Source organism: Perca flavescens, chromosome 16 (assembly GCF_004354835.1).
Source record: "Perca flavescens isolate YP-PL-M2 chromosome 16, PFLA_1.0, whole genome shotgun sequence".
Classification (NCBI taxonomy): domain Eukaryota; kingdom Metazoa; phylum Chordata; class Actinopteri; order Perciformes; family Percidae; genus Perca; species Perca flavescens.
The window spans coordinates 1,767,611-1,784,936 of record NC_041346.1 but is presented as its reverse complement, the minus strand read 5'-3'; the positions used below and the strand labels follow the sequence as shown (position 1 = coordinate 1,784,936).

General features: G+C 39.8%; 1 protein-coding gene across 4 annotated transcripts in view; it reads left to right on the top strand.

The window, feature by feature from the left end:
- The first annotated feature begins 1,173 nt into the window (after positions 1 to 1,173).
- Positions 1,174 to 17,326, top strand: part of tpm2 (tropomyosin 2 (beta)) — a 54,351-nt gene continuing 38,198 nt past the window's right edge. For 2 of the 4 annotated variants that reach the window (XM_028601634.1, XM_028601633.1), the window contains exons 1-2: positions 1,178 to 1,467; positions 12,951 to 13,076. In XM_028601634.1, the coding sequence (XP_028457435.1) occupies positions 1,354 to 1,467; positions 12,951 to 13,076 (240 nt within the window). In that variant the 5' untranslated portion in view covers positions 1,178 to 1,353. Of the gene's footprint in view, positions 1,468 to 12,950; positions 13,077 to 17,326 lie in introns of all 4 variants that reach the window. The other 2 variants (XM_028601636.1, XM_028601635.1) reach the window with 2 other exon arrangements.

Below are 17,326 nucleotides of genomic sequence, written 5' to 3'. Positions count from 1 at the left end.
TGTGTTCAGGTGCATTCTGGGCGTGCTGGTCTTACAGGGAGGTGTGTTCAGGTGCATTATGGGCGTGCTGGTCTTACAGGGAGGTGTGTTCAGGTGCATTCTGGGCATATTGAAAGACATTTCTTTAAACCAATCCCAACGTTTTTTTCTATTTTCTTATCTGACTCTTGTTATGTGAAGCACAGTGGTCAACTTCTTTTGTGTTTACTTGTGCTATATAAATAAAATGAAATGAAAAAAAATGAATATTGCTATCTTGAGGCAGCGGGAAGTGATCGCACCATTGGCCAACAAAAACCTGGTCTAAAGTCAACAACGCAGCATTTCACTGTTTTTATTTTAACCGCGCATTAGAGAAATGTACCTAGGTTCGTGCACAGCGCGCGCACATACTATGCGTGTTACACACACAGGGATGCACAGCAGCACACACACATGCAAATAAAATATTACGGTGCAAATCGTAAATAGTATTATGATATGATCACTTCACGCACTAGCAGATCAGTTTCTTCTCCTGAACATCTCTCCTTCCTGCTCAGCAAATCCTCCATCATAACAGCAATGCCCCAAGGTCCAAACGTGCCTGGCTTTTAAAGGGAATGGGAGATGATCTCTGATTGGTTGATTGCATGTTATGCCCAAAACACACCTCTGATTAATGAAGACACTAAGGACAACCCTTTAGAACCATGCGCCTGGCGCACGGACCCTTTTTTCCACCCTCAAACTAGCAAAAGTGAATTCGGACACGCCCTAAACACACCTGCACCAGGCGCTCCACGCCGTGCTCTTAGATGTTAAAATGGGGCCCTTAATATCATAAAATTACTTTTGATAGCCTACTTTAAGTTGAGTAAATATCAGATAACCTACTTTAAGATTTTTACTCAAGAAATACTGAGAAAGGTGACTTTAACTTCTACCAAGATCTACTTGGCTACCTTTACTCAAGTACGCTATTGCTTTCAAGTAGCCTAGCTTAGCCTACTTTATACAAGATTGCTAATGTTCCAGGTGGAGCACTGATTTACACACACACACACACACACACACACACACACACACACACACACACACACACAGAACTCTCGCTGCCTAAATATGGGCATCCTCGCATCCTCGGGTCCTCGTTCGGATCCTCACTGGAGGGGGGGGGGACGTGTTGGGCTCGCGCAACTGCTAGGCTATTCCATCCTCGAGCTCTCCCCGCGCCACTCAGCACGAGCGCTCCTGTCCACCTGAGTCCCTGTCACAGACCTCTGTCTCTGTCTCTGACTCTGTCTGTGTCTCTGTCCGGACTAACCGAGCCCACTCGTCCCTCCGCTGAGAAACTAGCCGACCTGAGGAAACATGGAGGCCATCAAGAAGAAGATGCAGATGCTGAAGCTGGATAAGGAGAACGCGATAGACCGGGCAGAGCAGGCGGAGGGGGACAAGAAGGGAGCAGAGGACAAATGCAAACAGGTAGAGACAACAGCACACACACACACACACACACACACACACACACACACACACACACACACACACGTCCCTTTATCACCTCAGGAGTGTCTTCGTCCAGGCGTCTTCTCAAAAGTTCTACTGTTTCTACTTTGGTGCTAAATCTCGTGAAATCAGATTTATTCAGGATATGTTTATTAACGGCCAGTGGTGGAAGAGCTGTTCAGGTCAAAAGTCAAAGTAGACAGTAGGTGTTATTTAGGATGTGTAGTGGAGAAAAGGTGAAAAGTTTCCAGAAATATAAATAACGAAGTAAAGTAGCCTACAGATATGTGAAACTACTACTTTAGTAGCCTACATACAGGAGTATTTGTACTTCCTAACATTGTACAACACTGAACATTAGCAAAGGTAGCTAAGAAAATGACACACTCCAAGTCCAAGTACTGTACACACAGTAAAAGTCCTGCATTGAAAATGTTACTACAGTAAAAGTATGTAAGTATCATCAGGAAAATGTTAAAGTATTAAAAGTAAAGTCCTCCCATGTTAGAAAGAGTAAAGCTGTGTGTTTAATGGTCTCATCATCTCAGCTGGACTTGTAGCCGTTATATTGTCGGCTAGTTTACTTTAGAATCAAACATCAGATTTATAAACTACATGTGTTCTGTGTGCAGGAATCTGAATGTGTAAAGTAACTAGTAACTAAAGCTGTAACAGATGAATGTAGTGGAGTAACTAAAGTAACTAGTAACTAAAGCTGTAACAGATGAATGTAGTGGAGTAACTAAAGTAACTAGTAACTAAAGCTGTACCAGATGAATGTAAAGGAGTAACTAAAGTAACTAGTAACTAAAGCTGTAACAGATGAATGTAGTGGAGTAACTAAAGTAACTAGTAACTAAAGCTGTAACAGATGAATGTAGTGGAGTAACTAAAGTAACTAGTAACTAAAGCTGTACCAGATGAATGTAATGGAGTAACTAAAGTAACTAGTAACTAAAGCTGTAACAGATGAATGTAGTGGAGTAACTAAAGTAACTAGTAACTAAAGCTGTAACAGATGAATGTAGTGGAGTAACTAAAGTAACTAGTAACTAAAGCTGGAACAGATGAATGTAGTGGAGTAACTAAAGTAACTAGTAACTAAAGCTGGAACAGATGAATGTAGTGGAGTAACTAAAGTAACTAGTAACTAAAGCTTGAACAGATGAATGTAGTGGAGTAAAAAGTACAATATTTCTCTCTGAAATGTAGCAGAGTAGAAGTAGAAAGTGGCATGGAAAGAAAAGACTCAAGTAAAGTACAAGTACCTCAACATTTGGTACTGAAGTACAGTACTGGAGTAAATGTACTCAGTTACATTCCACCACTGTTAATGGAGGAATATTTTTAAAGCAATGTTTCAAGAATATGAATAAGAAAATGAAACCTAAACTGGAATATGAACATAAAAGAAGAAGAAATCTTGAGTCTGTCAGAAGTGGAGGGTCTATGAGCTGAGGCTCACAGCAACAACTGCTTAGAGCACTGGTTCCCAAAGTGGGGTCCGGGGACCCCCAGGGGTCCTTGAGGGGGTTTATTTTCACCATAATCCCATCCGTTATCCAACACAATAACAGAATGTATGGCTATTTTTGGTCATTGGGTTCATACATTTCCTGTAATAAAACATCTAAAAGCAAAGGTCCTCTCAGCTGGGGAACCTGCTGGGAACAAATCTTATGTTGGGGGCGGGTGGGGGGGGAGTTGTGTCAGTTTATGGGTCCTTGGCATGAAAAAGTTTGGGAACTAGGCCTGCACGATTCTGGGGAAAATCTGAATCATGATTTTTTAGCTTAGAATTGATATCAGGATTCTCTGCCATGATGTAAGTGTAATGTTTATTGCACACATGAACCATGACAAAACCAAACAAATTGGCAGTACCAAACAGAGATATTTTTTTGGCACCTAGAGCACATCACCACAAGCCTGTAAACACAGAGGCTTCAATGAATACAGAAAATAAAGTACATACTGGCCATTTAAGTACAGTAGGCTGCCAGAAATAATGACATATAACACATGTACTAAATATGTCCCTGATACAGGCTCTATCTCAACTCCTTCAACATGTCTTTACATCATTAAAACATGTTCATGTCAAATGCTTTCAATAAATTAATTGAAATGAAAATACAGGTGAATCGAGATTGCGATTTATCGTGCAGGCCTTCAAGCATGACTGAGAACTTTTGAAAGACAAAAGATTATATTTTATTATGATTTTGAATTTATAAGCAATATATATTTGTGTATAATATTTGGCTAAAATTAGCTAATGTTAAACTTATTTGTTAACAGCATGAGTGGTCACACTGTAGCATCCTGTGCTTTTTAGGAAAGATTTAAAGGTTTTGTTAATAAACTTTGAAGCAAGACTTCTGGTAGGCTAACAGCGTGGTTCCAGAAGTAAAAGTCCCGTTGATGTTCTCCATAAGGATTTTGTTTATCAGGCATAAACCATCCGAGGTAGACTGACCATGAGCTCTGAGGTTGTGAAACAAACGTTTCTGCTCCTGTAGAAGCTAGAGGTCCGTATGAAAATTAAAATATGTATTAAAATAAAAACATGTTTAATTTGTGATCTTATGATAAGAGTAACTTCCTGTGTGTGTGTGTGTGTGTGTGTGTGTGTGTGTGTGTGTGTGTGTGTGTGTGTGTGTGTGTGTGTGTGTGTGTGTGTGTGTGTGTGTGTGTGTGTGTGTGTGTGTGTGTGTGTTTGTGTCCTGTGGGTCTGTCCATGGCCACGCCTCTTTAGGAGACTAGCAGCAGGTCCTGAGTCTGTTGATTCCACTGGGAGGAGTGGACGTGAACACAGATTATTATTATTATTAGTCACCAAAGTAAATATTGGAGCCATTTCTCACAAGCCACATATCTCCAGAACAAAATGGCATTTTTCAGACGGACATGTCAGGAGAAAGTTAACTTTGTTTGAGTCCTGTTTCTGTCTCAGCAACAAACTATTGTTTTCCCTAACAAAAAACACATTTTCATAATGCTAATAATGGTTTTTAGCTGTTTAATAGCTAATGTTAGAAAAAGAATATATGACTATATTAGGCAAATCTAACTTTTCATCCATCCACACAGCGTTCACCAAACCTTCAAACGAGGCCACGCCCCTTTAGGAGACAGGAAGTATGGACCGTTGAATACCATTGGCGCAGCGTTAATTCAATCTTTAGCAAAGATCCTTTATACTAAAGATAGCACATTTCAAGCAGCGCCAATGGTATGAAATGGTCCACACTTCCTGTCTCCTAAAGGGGCGTGGCCTTCCACAAGTTTCCACAAGTTAAGACCAAAAATATTTAGATTGAACTATTAGGCCAGCAAATAAACTACACTGTATGTATAAATATACTGTATAAGTATATAAATAAGGGAGACAGTATTGCCCCGCTGTGTGGCAGTGTGGAAAAGGCTTGTTGGAAATAGAACTTGACAGTTAAATGAATAAAGTATAATAAGTTTAACATTGTTAAAAACAATATAAAGTAAGGGTGTGCTGTGTCCTGAGTTTTAAGACCTGTACACATCCATTCTCACAAAGGTTTGAATGACCCCGAGATTTCCCTCTCTCGCTACCCGCGGGACAAACTTGGTATTATATGAAGAATGAGATTTGTAAAATTCAATAATGTTTTTCTTTTTTTTATATATATTTATCCCTTCATATCAGTTACAAGTTCTCTGTATTCGGCTTAAACACCTGAGGAGGTCCAACTTGTTCCAATGAAAGCCACTGATGATCTAATATCTGACTGTGGAAGTTCTGCCTTTTAAATTCTTCTTGATCTAAGTGCTGCCATATACACAATTGATGGTGACATTTTGACTCATTGTCTTGGGAATGGTGAGGATTACAGTACAGCTCTCCAGAAGTCCTCTTTTCACTTTTCTGATAGACGATACAGTGTACTGCAAGGCTCCAAATTGTTCATATTTTCAATGCATATGCTTTGACTGGATCCTAACATGTCATTCACAAATGATTTAGAAAAGCCAACATTCCAACATCCATACAGTGGATGTATCTACCTTTAACTACTGTTCCCCGGAGTCCTTGGAGTCCATGTTTTCTTGCCTCACAGTTTTCCTTAGATTATGGCGGCACCTAAATCATGGCTGCAGCTGCTCTGTGGTCCTGCTCCATGCCCTGCTACGCCCTACTTGCCCAACTATGCTAGACAATGCCCTGAACTGTTATAACTACTAGTTCTAGTCATAGTTCCACTATCTTTATTGTGACTATAATTGCAACTGTTCATCACGCCCCCAACCGGCCCACCAAGAGCCTGGGTCTGTCCAAGGTTTTTTCCCTAAAAGGAAGTTTACAGTGATATGAACGGATACATATAAAAAAAGTGTTGCACTGACGTTGAATTTTACAAATCTCATTCTTCATATAATACCAAGTTTGTCCCGCGGGTAGCGAGAGAGGGAAATCTCGGGGTCATTCAAACCTTTGTGAGAATGGATGTGTACAGGTCTGAAAACTCAGGTCATGTCTACCCAGCACACCCTTAATTTATATTGTTTTTAACAATATTAAACTTATTATACTAATGACATTATGAAAAACACATGTGGCTATGTTTTTCAAACTGTAGAACAATACCAACAACTCTCTTGGCGCTGCCTCATTGGAATGAACCTGTGTGTTGATTTCTACCTGTGCACAGTGCACTTCAGGTTCAGGAAATACCAAGCTGCATTTGTCGTTATAATCAAAGCTTGTCTATGACCAAAGACGGTTTAAAACCGAGACGCCCCAACTCAGAGTAGTTTCCTGTCTCTGTGTCCCGTGGGCTCCGCCACGGCCACGCCTCTTTAGGAGACTAGCGGGACGTCCTGAGTGCGTTGATTCCAATGAGAGAAGTGAACGTGAACACAGATTATGAGCGATTATTTCGCCCAATAGGCACCAAAGTAAATATTGGAGCCATTCGTCAACATGCAACATATCTACTAAAACATTCTGACACTAAAATGGCCTATTTCAGACGGACACATCAGGAGAAAATGAACTGAGTTTGAGACCTGTTTCTGCCTCAGGACCGAACTCTCGCGAGATCTGGCAACACAGAGATGCTAACGTCAGCTAACGTTTGTGACCGCCCAAACAAAACTAATCTCTGTGATGCTAATATCTTACATTAGCAAAGGAACATATTTTCATCCATCCACATGATGTTCTATTAAACAGCTAAAAATTATTAGCATTATGAAAATGTGTTTTTTGTTAGGGCAAACAATAGTTTGTTGCTGAGACAGATACAGGACTCAAACAAAGTTAACTTTCTCCTGACGTGTCCGTCTGAAAAATGCCATTTTGTTCTGGAGATATGTGGCTTGTGAGAAATGGCTCCAATATTTACTTTGGTGACTACGGGGCGAAAGAATGGGGTCATAATCTGTGTTCACGTCCACTCCTCCCAGTGGAATCCACAGACTCAGGACCTGCCGCTAGTCCCCTAAAGAGACGTGGACAAACCCACAGGACTCACACACACATGAAGTTACTCTGAGACAGGAAGTTACTCTGAGTTGGGGCGTCTTGGTTTTACACCGTCCGACAAACAATCAGAAAGCAAAGTCATTTACATAAAGCAATATTTCCGTTAGGGCTGCACAATATGAGGAAAATATGCAATAACGTTGTTGAATATTGTGATAACGATAAATAAACAGATATTAAAGTGTTCTCAGTTCTGCTGCTTTCAGTATTCTGCTGACATACAACAAACTGCTTGTTGTATTTAAAACAAATGAAAGGAAATCATTCCCAACATTTTTCTTTGAAGAAATTGAACATTGAGTTGAATATTTAAAGGGCCCACTAAAAAAGATTGACAGTTTCTTCCAACTAACACAAATCGGAGTGTCTCTCGTGATACATCGCAGTGTTTAGCGATGTGTATATTGCACACGTTGATATTGCGATGACAATAAAAAAAGGATTTATTGTGCAGCCCTAATTTTTATGACCATAGTGTTGCTTAACTTCGTTATCTATTGCTGTTAAGAACCATTTAGAAAAATACTTTTGAGATGGGTCACAGGGTCAAGAAGTTGCTTTCACATCCATGGAAATGACGGAGGTCTGAACTCCCGTCACACAGCACATTTCATTTGACCTAATCCTCTCATGGCGCAGCGTCGTTGAGACTTGATGTGATAATGGTGAACATGTCATGGACCAAATGACCATTTGTTTAGATATGGCAAATTGTAATTATATAAGTGATTATTGGTCAGACTATATATTTGTATTATTATTTCAATTGTTAGTTGTTGGCACTTGAGCCTATACATGTTCATAGCAACAAAATGACAAGGCGGAGGGGGGGGGACAGTTAGAAGAAATGTTTTATGATAATAAAGAGGCGTGGTTTATTTCATAGGCTGTGTATTTGTGTTATTACATTATCTGGGTCACATGACGGTGATATAGAACCAAAAGTTGTATCCTGGTATTCATTCAAAACTGACCAAATTAATGATTCTAAACTTGACTGAAAGACAATTATAATGTTAATCACAATTATTTCTGAGACAATTCATTATACAGTAACTTTTTGAATTGTTCCAGCTCTATGGACATCACCCCCAGTTCACTTGTGGCTTTTCAGCTTAACAACTTGATGAGCAACAGATGAGCGCTCCACAGTGTCATTTACTAGATCAGACAGCAACCGTTGCAACTGTCAGTGCACATAGCTTTTGTTCCCTGGGGGAGCCCATGCATGGAGCTATTACAATGCCTGCTCCATCACTTCTCTCTGTGGAGGAGCATTAAATACCGGCATGTCTATTTCTGTGTCCCTCTAAAGATCACCCCCCACCAACCCACCACCACCTTCTTTGAATTGTTGCTCCTCTCAGAAAGACAGTCAAGGCTGTTGGTTGGCGAGTTGGGACTGTAGAATCAGGACCGTCCCGGGGCTATTTGTGACTGAGAGGCCTTACATGGCTACGGGCTGGGAGAGGACTGTCAGAAGTGATATAGAAAGGACATTTGTCCCGGGGACATTGTGGTCGGGCCACATCACTGTCATTTACAATTGGCTTTTTATAGTTCCTGGAGCTATGGTTGCAGGCCTGTAGACAGTGGGGGGGGGGGATGAGGGTTGGGTGGTTTGAAAGACACCCCCCGTCCCGCCCCGCCCCTCACTGCCAAAGGTCCATAGTTTAAGTGCGTTTTTTGTTGTTGTAATAAACAACTGTCTTTTAAATAACGACGGCCAATAATTTAAATCCCCCTCAAATAAAAGCACCACTTCTGTGAATGTGTTAACTGGTAACAATCTAACGTCTAATGTCTCAACAAACCACGCAACTAACTTTAAGCACTCATAGCAAAATCTGTAAAGGCAAAGGACGTCAAAACAAAGTAATTGAACCTCATAATCATTTAAAAAAAAAAAAAAATCCCCAATTCCACTAAACTGACTACGTGCCTTGATTACAATTGGCAACTTGCTGAAAGAATCTTTGCAAATGAGTCATTGGATAGCAAAAGAATGAAGTTGTTGTGAACAACATAACTCAGCAATCTGCTAGTTAGATAGATATTTTCTGTTATGGGTGCATCAAGATAAAAATGTCTTGGGAGTGTGAATATGATCAGCAGAGTCGATGACAATCTGCCTGTTAGATCATCATTAAAGCATCGCAACTGGGACTATTTTCTTATTCCCCGTGTCCCCCAGAGTTAGATAAGTCCATATTTACCCTTCTCATCTCGTCGTAACTCTGTCTGATGCCCCCACCGCCAGCCTAGCTTAGCACAGATCCTGGAGGTAACTGGCTCCATCTAGCCTAGCTTAGCACAGATCCTGGAGGTAACTGGCTCCATCTAGCCTAGCTTAGCACCGATCCTGGAGGTAACCGGCTCCATCTAGCCTAGCTTAGCACAGATCCTGGAGGTAACCGGCTCCATCTAGCCTACTGCTCCCAATAAGTGACGCTAAGATGTTCCTATTTCCATGTTGTGATTTGTATAGTCACAGTGTGTACAAATAACAAGGTCACATGACACACAGCCATCTTCTAACCGTATACATACTGGGAACTATATTCTCAGAAAGGCAAAGCACTGCTACTTGGGCGGAGTGATTGGTGACGTGTGCGATCACCGAAGGCTTGTATCATGTGGATGCAACAACAGTGTTGTTTTCATTGCTTGGAATTCCTCATGGGAGACAGAAACTACACACTATAGCTTTAAGGCCTTGTCCACATAAATATTTTTGAAAACACATTTGTTTCCTCTACATTTAAGCGACATTGAGTTTGTGAAAAGTGCTATATAAATTCAATTTATTATTATTATTATTATTATTACATTTAGGCCTCTTGTCAGTCTCTAAAAGGGAGATTTGTCAAAAGTCTTCTCAGGTGCAGATTTTTCAAAACTCCTGTTTGGTAAAAAATGACATCATCATAACCAGTGTTGTAACGTATAAATACTTATTTACGGAAACTTTTACCTTTGCTGCACTACATTTCCCCCAAGCATCTTGTTACTCTTTACTACAAACTACACTGAAAAAAAGTAGTTTGGTGAATCATTGCTCCTAGATTACAAGATAATGCACGCTCCAGTTGGTGACCTAATGCCTGTTGCGGCAAAAAAACACCATAGGCCAAAAACTAAAGAAGAAGAGGAGGAATTTGGACATAAATTTCATAATCAAATTTTTTTTTTGTTTTCTTTTCCTTCTAATAGTTAAGTACATTTAATATCAGAAAATTACTTTTGATACTCAAGTACAGTAAATACCAGATACTTTAAGACTTATACTCAAGTACTATTCTAAAAGGTGACTTTAACTTCTACCCAAGTCATTCTCTGGTAACATACTTGTACTTTTACTCTAGTAGCCTATTGCTTTCAAGTACTTAATACAAGACTGCTCCTATCATGCATGGCCATTGTTTCAGTCCTTGGTGCTAAAAGTAAGCTTTAGGAGCCATCCTGGGGGAACCCTGAATATGATGCAGCAAATGTCAGGAGAATCTGACATGAATCTGTACACAGGTTATATTGAATAGCAGATCCACTTGAAGGAATCACAATGCTGCCTGGTTTGCAATTCTTACGGTTGGACAATCTGACATCCCTGCAGGTAGAGACGGCAGGAGGTTTTGACAAGGAAGAGGAATTTGTGGAATAAAAAAGACAATATCTCTTATCGTGAGTCTGACAATGTAATATATAGTGCAGTGATAAATAAATGGAGCTCTCTTTTAAAGTTGGCAAAGACGGTGAAAGATGGCTGAATATAGAAAAAGGCAACGTGAGCAGATGTTTTGACTTTTAAATAATGAACCCTAAAAACACCATCTTTTCTAAAAATAAAACAGCGGTGGAATGTAACTAAGTACATTTACTCCAGTACTGTACTTAACTCCAAATGTTGAGGTACTTGTACTTTACTTGAGTGTTTTCTCTTCATGCCACTTTCTACTTCTACTCCGCTACATTTCAGAGAGAAATATTGTACTTTTTACTCCACTACATTCATCTGTTCCAGCTTTAGTTACTAGTTACTTTAGTTACTCCACTACATTCATCTGTTCCAGCTTTAGTTACTAGTTACTTTAGTTACTCCACTACATTCATCTGTTCCAGCTTTAGTTACTAGTTACTTTAGTTACTCCACTACATTCATCTGTTACAGCTTTAGTTACTAGTTACTTTAGTTACTCCGCTAAATTCATCTGTTACAGCTTTAGTTACTAGTTACTTTAGTTACTCCGCTACATTCATCTGTTACAGCTTTAGTTACTAGTTACTTTAGTTACTCCGCTACATTCATCTGTTCCAGCTTTAGTTACTAGTTACTTTAGTTACTCCACTACATTCATCTGTTCCAGCTTTAGTTACTTTAGTTACTCCACTACGTTCATCTGTTACAGCTTTAGTTACTAGTTACTTTAGTTACTCCAGTTACTCCACTACATTCATCTGGTACAGCTTTAGTTACTAGTTACTTTAGTTACTCCGCTACATTCATCTGGTACAGCTTTAGTTACTAGTTACTTTAGTTACTCCGCTACATTCATCTGGTACAGCTTTAGTTACTAGTTACTTTAGTTACTCCGCTACATTCATCTGTTACAGCTTTAGTTACTAGTTACTTTAGTTACTCGCTACATTCATCTGTTCCAGCTTTAGTTACTAGTTACTTTAGTTACTCCGCTACATTCATCTGTTACAGCTTTAGTTACTAGTTACTTTAGTTACTCCGCTACATTCATCTGGTACAGCTTTAGTTACTAGTTACTTTAGTTACTCCACTACATTCATCTGTTACAGCTTTAGTTACTAGTTACTTTAGTTACTCCGCTACATTCATCTGTTACAGCTTTAGTTACTAGTTACTTTAGTTACTCCGCTACATTCATCTGGTACAGCTTTAGTTACAAGTTACTTTAGTTACTCCGCTACATTCATCTATTACAGCTTTAGTTACTAGTTACTTTAGTTACTCCGCTACATTCATCTGTTACAGCTTTAGTTACTAGTTACTTTAGTTACTCCACTACATTCATCTGTTACAGCTTTAGTTACTAGTTACTTTACACATTCAGATTCCTGCACACAGAACACATGTAGTTTATAAATCTGATGTTTGATTCTAAAGTAAACTAGCCGACAATATAACGGCTACAAGTCCAGCTGAGATGATGAGACCATTAAACACACAGCTGGTTGGATCCTTTACTCTTTCTAACATGGGAGGAGAGTTCCTTACTTTTAAAGTAACATTTACAATGCACTTTTACTGTAACAGAGTATTTTTACAGTGTGGTATTACTACCTTTACAAAAGTAAAGGATCTGAATACTTCTTCCACCGCTGACCACACCCAAAGTGTTTTAGCAAGTGAACAGGTGGGATGCGACACATTAAGCCTGTTCTCTGTAACAGTCTGTACCAGTAGTATTGATGTACTTTGTAGGAGACGGGGTCTGTTGAGATACCTTGAGTGGGGGACAGAGAATGTTGCCCTCCCAGGCCATAAACACAGGGTATTCTTGTCCTAAATCAGGGTTCTTTAATGCGTTTTAGGCCAGGGACCCCTTGGCTGGAAGAGAGACAGCGTAGGGACCCCCTACATAAATATTGTATAAAATAGTTGCATGTTAAACTAGGCTGGGTGGATGAAAAGGAATGGATATTAATATATTATTTATATATCATGTTTTAATGCACAGTCAATCCTAAAGCTTAACTGTAGTAGAGGCTGCTTTACCTGTAGTCAGCTTATCGTCAATGTGTAAATTAAATGTTTGTTTTTTTCACAAATAGACCAATGTATCTTTGCTGTAAAAATTAGTTTGATTCATATTAATGTATTTTTTCAGACATTTTTGAAAAGAACTTTTTAAGATAATTTGTGTGCGTGTGTGCGTGTGCACGTGCGTGTGTGTCCATCCTGTAGCTGGAGGAGGAGCTGCTGGGTCTGCAGAAGAAGCTGAAAGGAGTGGAGGATGAGCTGGACAAATACTCAGAGTCGCTGAAGGATGCCCAGGAGAAGCTGGAGCAGGCGGAGAAAAAGGCGACAGATGTGAGTGAAGGCAGCTGATGCCATGGCTCACATTACTGCAGTGGGGTGACTATATTAAGACCACATTAACCTATTGTACTTGGTCTGGTCACATCGGAATCCCTTCCACAGTAACACTAGTGCCATTTAGATGACTACATGCATGGGTGTACATTTCATCTAATAGTGGGGGATTTTTTTTTTTTTCCAAGAGCAATTTTGAAGGGGACATAAAAAACACAGCCAAAATTTTACGATTTTTTTGGGGCATTTTTATGCCTTTATTCGACAGGACCGCAGAAGACATGCAGCAAAGGACTGCAGGTCAGAGTCGAACCTGCAGCCCACTGCGTCGAGGAGTAAACCTCTATATATGGGCGCCTGCTCTACCAACTGAGCTATCCGGGCCCCCACGTGAACATTTTATTTCAGTTCTAAAGTGAGTTTAATCTTAGAATTCTGATTTAAAAAAAACAAAGAAAAAGTCAGAATTCTGAGAAAAAAGTCAGAACTCAAATACATTTTTTCACATGTGGCCCTGATCTTCTTCCGTAAACGGATCACTCAAAGGTCCGCATCCGATTTTTATTTAAGGTCGGAGGTCAGGAACAATTGGCGATAACAAAGCAACATTAATTTAACTCACTTATAACTTTAAAGCAACATGCATTCAAGTTTAATACTCTGTTTTCCTGCTCAACTTTTAACTTAACTTGTCGTTTTGGGGCCTAAACCTAACCGTTGTCGCCGCAGGACGTTAAACTCAACAATCACTGAAGGTGACGTAAAGAGGGGAAGAAGCATTGACATATATATAATGGACCAATAGACCCCGTTGCTCTGGACGGAGACCAGTGAAGGCTATTAGAAGCACTTTTCCGGTGATCTCTTGCTTTACTGTGCAGCCTCCAACTGACAGAGACAACGTAAATGTGACGTGAGCAACGTGTCTGAAAGTTGTAAGTCTTCTGGTAGCTGTGCCGAGAGAAATCTCAATCATTTCCAATCTTACAGAGATGGAGAGTGTAGGTATATGTAAGGAGATAACATAAGCACAGGCTAATTATTGATCACTAACATGCTAGTTAACATTAGTAATTAAACCTAAACAGCTAATGTAAGTCCAAACTGCCTGTGAGCTTCTCCTGTACTATACGGTAATTCCTCTACTATGCGACAGTAAGTCACTTGGTTATGACATAATCGTTAGCTTATTTTTACAAAAGCGTCTGCTACGGAGCTATAACGTGAGATACAAGGTAATGGAGCCTTTTATACATTGTCGTGTTTCTTTAGAAATAAACAACAGACAAATAGAGTCTTTAAACGCTTCAGATGTAAAGTTATTCACAGTCAAGTGACGTAAAAAAAAAATGGCGGTCAGTGTAATGCTAACAGGAGGAGATCACTTTGTAGAAACAAAATGGCGCCATCGGAGGTTCGCGTTCTGAAGCGAAGCTTACCCCCTTGGGAAGAAGGCATTGGACCAAACCATTGTGAGGAAAACTGAGGGGGGAATCAAAATGTTTCTAAACTAAAAGGGTAACTTAGTTTCTTTTTAACCTGGACCCTATGTTCCCATGTTTCTGTGTCTAAGTGACTGATGGGAACAACAATCTTTGACATTGGTCCAGTATTAGGCGACCCCTACAGTCGGCAGCAGCCAAACAAGCTGCAATGTAACGTTAATGGGCAATTGTTCACCTTCAATTTATGTCCACTAAAAGTTCTGTTTTTGCCGTTGACAGGCTCAGATTAATATTCTAAGTGTCTGACAGCATTATGGAAAGCATTTCTGAGGAGGTCGACTTTTTTGTTAAAGAGTAAGATCCTTTTAGTTTATCATGAAACTGCCCCAAAATCCCCATCACCAAACCCACCAGACTCCGTGTAAATAATCAGGACTTTTATCATCGTAAAACACACTTCATTCAAAGTGGACAGAAACTAAATAAAACTACCAAAAGCCATCTTGGTTCATCTTTCCACTGTTCCAACAATCACCACTCTGGTTTGGTTGAAATTAACCCTTAATTCTCCCATTTACATGCGGATTTCGGGGCTGTTTAATCTTAAACTAAAAGGATCTTACTCTTTAACTAAAAGGTCTATCTCTGTAGGGATCCTTTCCATAATGTTGTCAGACACTTAGAATAATAATCTGAGCCTGTCAGTGGAAACATTTTATTACTACTTACACAATCATTTTAAGTAAGTTATATGTCACTTATATTATCTGCAAAACACAGCATGGTTTTAATGATGTTTTTATGGAGGGACAATCCTCAGATGGGTTTGTTCATGATCTCCCCGTCTATGAGTACATGTGCTGTCAATGTTTTTAATGTATCACTCAAACTGCTTCCTTCAGGCGTCGCAGCACTAGGCTGGTTAACTTGAATTACTGCACCGTTGTAAATTTAGACCATCAGTGACCTCACTAGTGCTATAAACCAACAGTGTCAAGTCTTAGCTCCTTCTGTGTTTAAATACGCACGGAGCAGTTTGTTACTGTCAGTCAAACTCTACACTCCCTACATCTCATGTCCCATAATCATAAGCGTTTGAATGTTGACCTTCAGGGAGCACAATTTCAAGCCGTATGTGCTAAATCTCCCCGGCGTCAGCATCAGTTCCAGTTGAAAAGCTGTGCTGAGTGGCCGTCTCACCACTGACGGCAGCACAGACGGTATTAAATCTGTCATGCGGAGGATCGGATTCTACCAACATATCATAAAGCGTGTCAGCACCTTGAGGCAAATGCCAACTATTCTAACCAATCTGGGGAGCTTGGCGTAGAGGATTTGGTTTCTTGAGAGCTAACTTGGCACGAGGCTGTACCGGGCCGCCGTACTCATCACGGTTATTATAGAAAACTTAAACTACAATGGAAAGAGTCAGTGCAAACTAAACTGAAACTATATAAAAACTAAAACCTTTACAAAAAAAACCACTTAAACTAAACTGAAACTATGTTGCCAGGTTAAAGAAAAGGCAAATCCTTTGTTTTAGGTTGCTTTCACACCTGCCTCGTTTGGTCCGTTTAAAACCAACCCTGGAGCATTTAGCTCTGATAGTCCGGTTGGTTTGGGCCGGTGTGAAAGCTCATCCCAACTCTGGTGCGGAACAAACACCCGAACTCTGGTCCGCTTGAAAACAGGGGTCTCGGTTCACTTCCAAGTCAAGTTCAGTTCACTTGAGGTGAGAACGCGATCTGACCCAAATACAGGAAGTGAACCAAAAACAGAGCATTTACAGGCCTTGCACATAATTTACAGACTTATATATGATAATTAAAGGGACGATAACTTTCAGATCCATAAGCTGTCCTGAGCACACATCGCTGGTCCCGTGTGACATCATCAGTCTGTGTGACATCATCATCTCTTTCTCCTTCACTCGCTGTCTGTCAGCTGCTCATTGTTCGTCTTCTTCTAAAATATAAGAAACACTAAAGCAGAACCAGAAAACCCGAGACGTTATAAATGTGGTGTTGCTCCGTTATTTCTGAGTTTCTAATATTCTGTCCAATAAAGAAGCGACTGTCTTGATCGTGTGACGTGTGTTTACAGTGTTTGGTGCGTTTGACAAAGGGCAGTGTGAAATCAAACCGAATCAAATGAAAAATGCAACAATGTTGCAACTTCACCCCAGAATCGCACCAAGTCTACCGAACTGTTTTTTTTTTTACAGAAATTGAACTCTGAATTGAGTCCCGCAATTGCTTCAGTAACGCGAAGATGAAACATTAAAGATCATGGCTTTGCCTATGTACAGTTCTCCAACCGTGTATTGTGTTTGTATATAGAGCTATATCCTTCTGAGACGTTCTACCTGGCCCCAAAAGAATTAAAATAAAACTACTGTAAAATTCAAACTAAATGAAAACTTAAACTTTCTGAAAAACTGAAACTAAACTAAAAGTAGCAAACACATGTTGAAAACTAACCAAAGGTCAAATGAAATCCAAAAGTCAAAACTAAAATAAAGTAAAAGCTAATTGAAAATTCTAAACTGTAATAACCATAGATATAGAACAATAACCTTGATACTGACGTTCATGTGGATCCCCTTTGACACTGTGCGCTAACGTAAGTATTGTAAGTAGTAGTAAAGGAATGCTACAATAGGGTTTATCATAATGTGTACCATACACCAATATATATCTACAAAACTATTAAGTATACTAAACTGGTATTCTCCTTTTTCACACAATGTTGAACACTATTGAACGGGGACATCAGGGCCAGACAAACACGGGTTAGTCCAGG